At 31.7% G+C, this 8,095-nt stretch overlaps 1 protein-coding gene across 3 annotated transcripts in view; it reads left to right on the top strand.

Annotated features, from left to right (window-relative positions):
- Positions 1-3,925: 3,925 nt before the first annotated feature.
- The window catches only part of LOC119671616 (cAMP-specific 3',5'-cyclic phosphodiesterase), a 147,640-nt gene continuing 143,470 nt past the window's right edge, over positions 3,926-8,095 (top strand). Inside the window, exon 1 of one of the 3 annotated variants that reach the window (XM_038082338.1) lies at positions 3,926-5,092. In XM_038082338.1, the coding sequence (XP_037938266.1) occupies positions 4,050-5,092 (1,043 nt within the window). In that variant the 5' untranslated portion in view covers positions 3,926-4,049. The remainder of the gene's footprint in view (positions 5,093-8,095) is intronic. The other 2 variants (XM_038082339.1, XM_038082341.1) reach the window with 2 other exon arrangements.

Here is an 8,095-nt window from a genome sequence, read left to right as displayed (position 1 = left end):
TGACTCAGAACTTTCATACTCCCAACTACCACAGCTCCCACCCCTACACCGCACATTTGAGATGCAACCAAGATTTTGCTTTTTTTTGCTTTCTTAAAGAAAAAACACATCTCTGTCTTTAAATTCAAACTAATTCCCTAACTTAAGTGCAGTTTTAAGACTTCAAATAGTCTTAAAACCAATAAGAACTACAGAACAACATTATAGGTGATAGCCCATTGATTCATAGTATCTTTTGAATTTTATTGCTGTCATACAAAAATGTATTTTATTGTATAAAGTTAACATCAAATACACAATTTAATACGACTAACAGATCTTTAAGGGATTAAGAAATCCTGTCATAAAGAACAAACTTCATACTAAATATTATCTCACTGTTCAAGATGAAATTAATATTATCGTTAACATTCAGATTGAATATTATCTTAAACTTTGGGATGAAATATAGTCTTAGCTAATCAAGCTGTAAGAAATCACAAATACAACAGCTTCTTGTCTTGGTATATACGATTCATCAATTCTGTATTAGTGATTTTCTCACGCAGTGTTGGCACAAATCGTTGTGATAACCTAACCTAACCTCAGAAAACTTGTAAGGTGGGATGTTGTTTTCACAATATCTCATAGATTGTATTTAAAGACAAATATTTATATCAAAAAAAAAATCACTGAATATTAAATATACAAGGACTGATAAATAACTATTTTTTTTTTAACATAAATTTGCTTACAGCATTATTTATGCATCGCTGTTGCTCAACTTAGCTGAATCAGCGTCAACATTTTTATAATAAAATTATTCATTTCATGATTTTTTATTTTTATTTTAACAACAATATATTTATTCGCAAGTTGATCGAACTTTATTGTGCTTTAAAATTTAAGCAATTGAAGTACATCAGTTACGCAGCTTAAAAACACACATAACATTTCAACATATAACATACCTGTGCTAGCACCTAAAATAACTAAAGTACTGAAGAAGCACTAGAACTCACTTGCATAAATAAGCATCCCATTATGCGGGATGCTGTGGCACAACATAAGCCAGAGTTGCAATAAAATGGCAACAGAAACAAGCGGCACAGGGCAGAGTAACTGATAAGAGCATACGAATATCTTGCAATTTTCTCCTGTCGTCTAAAGGACTTTTTGGTATGAAATATGTGCATTTATAGTAGATTTATGCACAAGAATGAAAGTGCTCAAAATTTAGTAGTTGGAAGTGAGAAGTCATTAAGGCACCCAAACCAAACCAAACCAAACCAGTAACTAAGTCAGTTTTTATATAGAAATATTTCAGTTCACATGCATGAAATTTTCTCAAATTAAAAATGAATTTTACAAACAAAATATTGTAGAAAATATTTTGTCAGACTACAATGAATTTACATGAAAGATAGTTTATGCTTTGACATGCTTTGTATTAAAATTTAACCTTTAACTTAATTGTAAATATGAAGGCGAAGCAAACTTGTCATTTATGCCATTAAAATGAATTTATTACATTATTTTTTCCAACTTCACAATGTTTTTACTTCAATTTTTTTTTTTTACCACCGCAAACCATAAAGGAATTTATTTGCCCGAGTATGCAACAAAGTATCTAAAGATACAAGATACCAGATGCGAGCTGCAAGCAACAACAGAGCTGCACAATTTATTATAAGATAAGCTCTTGCTTATGACATCATTAGTCTGTCTTCCTGGTATTCTCCCACCAGAACACTCCGCTGCTGCGCTGGCTGGTGTTTAATATTTCACTTCTACTTAGACTGAATATTAACACATTTTGGCGCATTTTCAGGCAGCAACAGTTCAAGGAGCTGAAGGACCTTAAGAAGCTGCATTTGCTGCTGCTGCTGCTGCTTAGCAATTTGACGCAGTTAAGTGGATTTTCTGTTTTTATTGAGGATTTCTTCTTTGCTCCACACTGAATAAATTTTTCATATTATTTGTTATGGAGCCGATGAAGTGGAAAATTGAAAACTTATGCAAATAATATTACAAAGAAAATTAAAAGCGGTTAAGACTAAGAAATGCTCAACATTTTTTACATAGAAAATTTATGAATCGCAATACAAATTGCAAAGGAAGGCAATTTTTTGTTTGCATTGCAGTATTTAAATTTGCTCATTGATTGCAATTATTTAAAATCAAAATTATATTAAATTATGTGTGGCAATGGTGCTCCATAAATTTTAAAACTTTAATTTTTGAACTTAAGCCCATTAATGCCAAGAATCGAGATATCTAGAAGAAAAACGAATAGTAGATGTGAGGTTCAGCAAACTTAAATTAACCTAACCTCAATGAAAATTAAGATAATTTATTATTGAACAATGTAATCTAACAAATACTTATCTACAAAATTTTTCCTTTCACTTAATTCTCGGTTTTAATATCAAGTATATTATTAGGAAGTGTCCGATCCCTGCCATTGATATTTTTTAGGTACATGAAACTCACATAATTAACTTAATTCACTTCTCATAGTTAATATCCAAGGTTACAAACCGGATATAAGCTCTTCCGGTTCAATTAAAAAAAATATATTGTTCTTTTCCGGAAAAATATCGTTTTCATGATTTTTTTTAATCAATAGAAATGTATAGAAAAATAAGAGCATAACCATTAACCTTTTCATTAACAGTGCTTTTACATTTTCGATTAAGTTCCGAGCACACACTTTTTATTTATTTTAATTAAGAAAAGTTTTACTCCACTTGTTAAGTTTTTCTTGTCAAAACTCAAGCTTTTTAAGACTAATAGAAACTATTTAAAAGTGAGAAGAGTTCGACTAAAAAAGAAAAGACAACAACAAAAATTAATTCATTGAAAATTGGTTGACCATACAGCGCTGTTTCGAGAAATGCCAAGTACTTAGTATCCCCTAAGACCACTGATGATGAGTACTTGATAATACTTGAAAGAGCTTTGTATAGTCAGACAAATTTCATTAACTAAAATTAACTAAAATGTTTGTTGTTGTCTTTTCGTTTCTATTCAAAAACTTCTAGTTTTTATTCCATGTTTAAAATCCTTCTAATCGTTTTTCTCTAAGAGCACAGTTTATGTATAAAAAAATAGTTACTAAGTTGCATTTATTAAAGTCTCAACAATTGATGAAAAATACAGGTGAATAAACAGGCACCAAACTGTAAGGATATCAATTGATATATATTTTTCGATTCGATTTCAGTTTTCGCTTTCGTTTCGAATATACTTTTTTTAGTTTTCAATTCATGATTCGGCTCCTTTTCAAAATCCTGGTAATATCACTTACTTATTGCTTATCGCCCTCTTTATTTCATAATCTCTTTTGCATTGGAAATTATGTGGACACTGTGGGTCACTTATGTTTCACTTATGGTCTCTTCTTTAAATTGGAGATTCCTCTGTAGAAATTCTAGAGGGTATCAATTGTAATTAATTGTTTACTTAAAGTATCTAAAAACAAAAGACTTAGGCAAGTGTAATGGAACCATTGAGAATAAACATGGAATCTGTTGTTGACTTCATGAATTTTACATATCATTTGTTTCAATTTTATTAATTCTGAATTTTTTTGAACAGTTTTGTATATAAAATAATTAAATTAATTTTAAAATATTAAATGCGACATATTTGTAAAATTTTTTATAAAAACTAAAACCAGATTGACAAGAGGCAAGGTTAACAACAAACAAAAGAAGAACATAATTATTATATATTATATATTTTTTCTAGGTTACGACGAATATAATTTAAAGAAAGCATATCGCATATCTACAGAAACAAAATAATTAATAATAAAAAATTTTTTAATATAAAAATCTAAAAAATTAAAAACTTCTCAAGTTAAATTTTAAAAATACCTGTAAAAATTTATAAAACCAATAAATGCATATATACGCAAATTATACTCTGGCTTTTTAGCAGTAACAGATATAGAAAACGAAATCCAAACTAATTTATATAGTAGAGAAGACGAAAAACAAAAAAAAAGCAATAATTCAACGTAACATAAATTTCATAACAATTCAATTGCCGAGTAAATCAACAAAATGTCACGTGAAAGTAATGCATCCCCACCTCAGTATATAGTAACCACACCCAGCGAAGTTGATGCGGAAGAAGTTCGTTCCATACATGACTTAGACGAAAGTGGTGCAGATGGTGGTACATACGATGCCGCCAGTCAACATCAAAAGCTCATCAGTCAAATGACCAAACAAATGGCCAGTCGTTCCTTTTCAATGGCATCGAGCAGCACAGGTGGCATCATTGTTACCACAGATTCGGGTAGCGTTGACAATGGCAATAATTCGACCACAACGACTGTCAGTACACAGCAACAACAACAACAAACACAACAAATAATACACTCACAAAAAACAATTTCAACCAGCACACGCAGTCAAAGTTTGCAATCCTCCTCAATTGTCGGTGATCATTTGCTTATGAGTGGCCTATCAAGCGGCAATGCAACACTCAATACATCACAACTGGCACAGCAATTAAAAGCACAATCGAGCACCTCCATACTGACAAGTGAACAGCGCAGTTTCATGCAGAAAACTTCGTCGACCACTTCATCTTCGTCAACGAAATCGAAGTTTCAAAGTTTTTTACAACAGCCCGAGGCTAGCGGTTTTCTTACGGCCCATCAAAAGCATGTACGCCAATTTGTGCGCTCCACTTCAGCTCATTCAGAGGCCGCGGCCGCTGTTGGCAACTCATTGAGTGGCAGTGGGCGTGCTGACAAATGCATACGCAGCGCTTCAACACAAATTGAAGAAACGGCTGAAGGCGATAGCAGTGACGGTCTGCCACCGATTTCAAGTTCCAAATTGGGCTTGCATCAGTCATCGTCGATTTTAATTTCAAAATCTGCCGAGACCATCGAAATGAAAACATCATCCGCCTCCTCTGGTATACGCACGCAATTAACGCTATCCGGTGGCTTATTGGCGCCACCAAATCGCAAAATAACAATTTTAAGTCCCATACATGCTCCGCCCGGACTTCACGATATGCTCAAACGCAGCGGTAGGTCGCCGCTTTCGCCACGAATTAGTTTTCCAGGAAGTGAAGCGGATCTCTTTGGGTAAGTTTTTTTAAGTAAATAAAAAATTTTTCATTTAAATGCAAAAACTTTAAAATCGAAATCAGTTTAAGCAAAGGAATTCATTTTTGATATTTAAAGTAGAAAAATTAATACATTTTTAAAAATATAAAAAGTCGCTTTCCCCGCTTTTGGAATGCCACCCGGAATGCGCATACGAAAAATACGCTCATTCACATCAGTCATCACATCACAGAAGAAAAAAAATAGTTGGACGTATCGTATATATGAATTTATTAGAGCAGAGAAAATTTGTACTAGGAAAATCGCATTTATAGTGCATACCAAAAATAATGCAATGGGGTTTTGCGTTGTTAACATTTTTTATTAAATTCGTTAAATAATATTCTAAAAATTATATGCAAATTTTATTTTATGTTCCATGCATTAAAATTAGTTTACTCAAGCTGCATTATAATTACCAAAAAGGACTCACTCACTCAAGGAGGCAGGAGGCGTGCCCTGCAGTTTTAATTGCTTTGATTGCTACTGTCAGATGCAAATATCCAACACACAATCACACAAAATGCATACGTACACCATTTGGTTTTATATTTATATATATGTAGTTTATATATTTATATATCTATTTATATAAATAAACAGATAGCAAAGGTCAATTCTGACATATTCATTATCAACTGACAATAACTTGAGACTTTTCTAATATCTCTAATTACTGCAGCTTAAGCAGGCAAATGTTTGTATGGTTTTTGTATATTAATATACAAATGTGTGTTGATATATATGTATGTATTAACATATATTTAGATAAATTGGAAATAATTTCTAATAAAATTTTATTATAATATTGACTTGAATAGAACTAATTTCAAATTTTAATTTAATTGCTCGGATTACACTTTAGAAGTCCTGCAGGCTACAAAACTAATTTAATATGAAACATTAAAATAATAATAATCATAAATTCCGAAAATTTCATTGTTATAGTATATCCTATATTTTGATAATTGGTGATTATTTCATTAAAGTCGTGAACTTTAATATTTGTTTCAAAAGTAAAAGCTTATAAAATTTTGTCAGGTTGGGGTTACTAGGTGCCGTACGAAGTCGCACTTAGACCATGAGGTTTATTGTGATACCCTTAAGAATTTGACATCTGTCACTATAACCATTTAGTACTGGCCACAAAACCATTCACATGAGCTAGGGAAATAGAATTTAGCTCTCTAATGAATTAAGAAAATGCGACCCTATCTATGAGAGTCTATGTTTTGCGAAAGCAGGACACTGTAACAGAAGGTGTATTGGTGCAATGTCTATAGTGCAAGGAGGTCCTGATATTGAGCCTGATATTGTACTCCCAACGGACATTGTCCCGCAATAATTCCCACTATCCTAGATAAATTTGTATATCTATATAAGAGCCAGTTTCTTATAGCTGACACTTAAAATATATATAAAATAACCAACAAAAATTGGTTATATGCTAATTGCTAGCTATAAGAAACTGGCACTAATAACACTTTTCCCCTCATTATCAGCATTTAAAACCTTAATAAATTTTGTTTAAATAAGTGAATTTAAAGATAACTTAAGTCATTGAAATTAGTTAATAAATGATCCTTTAAACTCCTAATGGTAATTAAAACTCCTTTCAACTGAAAGTTGAAAGGTCCCAGTATACTAAATATAAGACATATGTTAATTATCAAAATAGTTGAGATTTGAAACAGTGTTGCCAATTTAAAAACTAAACATTTGAGGAAAACAGCATTTGTGTGCTAAAACTAAAATGGCACTAAATGCATACTAATATTTTAGTGTTGATCTCAATCTTGTTATCAACTTTGTTGACATTTTAGTCCTGTTTATTTTGTGTTTACACTCATTTTATTATTAATTATAATCCAGCATATAGCCTTTCCGAGATTACTATAAAGTGAAGCACTCTCACCTACTACAAGCACTACTTCGTACTTCATAATTATTTTTCTATTTCGTTTAATGTAATTTTGAAAGCTTGAAATTAGCACTTTTCATTCTTTTTACCTCAAACAGCAATGCAGAATACGTGGTATAATTAGTTCTAACAATTCCTTACTGCTACGAACCTAATACTGACTTAATAAATTATATGACTAGAATGCTCCTACAATATATAGGTCGGTTGCAAAAATGTAATTACGTTTGCTAGGCATAGATCTAATCAAAACATATAATTTTTAGAAGGAATAACTTCGTAATTAGGCCATGTGAAATTATAGCACAGCGGTTGAATAAAATGTGATTGTAATGCATTGTAGCAATTCCTTCTGTGACATATGCCAATCACATCAAAATTGTAGAAATAAAGTCGCATAACTGAAAAGCCTGAAAATTATCCTTAAATTGCAACTCATGCAGGAATTGCTATGCAATTTCCACCACAACAAGGTATGTAGGCACCCGCACATTGCGCACGTACTTCAGTTTTATTTCCTCCATAAAGTGACCACCGACAGTCCACCAACGGAGTGGCACATAATTCTCTAGCGTGCATGTGGGGAGTAATTTTAACTCAATCATTTGCATATATCAAAAATCGACAGTTGCAGTTGGAATTGCACTTTGCGTGCAGCAACAAAATGTGCAATCATGGCACACGAAAAGTATTTGAATATTTGCGCTTTTATTCCTACTTCGGTCTGATTTGCATACCAAATATTCAATATTTAGTTGAGGAGTACTGCGCCACAACAAGTAAAAAGGATGAAAAGTTTCATTTAAAAGCTTCAATTTTAGAAAGGAAAAATTTTTTTTGGAAGATTTTAGCAATGGAATATTTAAAATGAATTAATGCTTCGGTTTTATAATAGAATTATATTGACATAGTTGTGAACATGTATTTACTTATACATACATTTATATTTACATTTAAGATACATCCATTAGGACACAATCGAAAGGAAACAACAGTCAAAATAATGTACTTAACCAAGTTAACTAATTCTGAATATGGAATATATCGTACAGACAACCCAC

The sequence above is a fragment of the Teleopsis dalmanni genome, chromosome 1, assembly GCF_002237135.1.
Source record: "Teleopsis dalmanni isolate 2A chromosome 1, ASM223713v2, whole genome shotgun sequence".
Classification (NCBI taxonomy): domain Eukaryota; kingdom Metazoa; phylum Arthropoda; class Insecta; order Diptera; family Diopsidae; genus Teleopsis; species Teleopsis dalmanni.
This window is presented reverse-complemented; position numbering and strand designations above follow the sequence as displayed.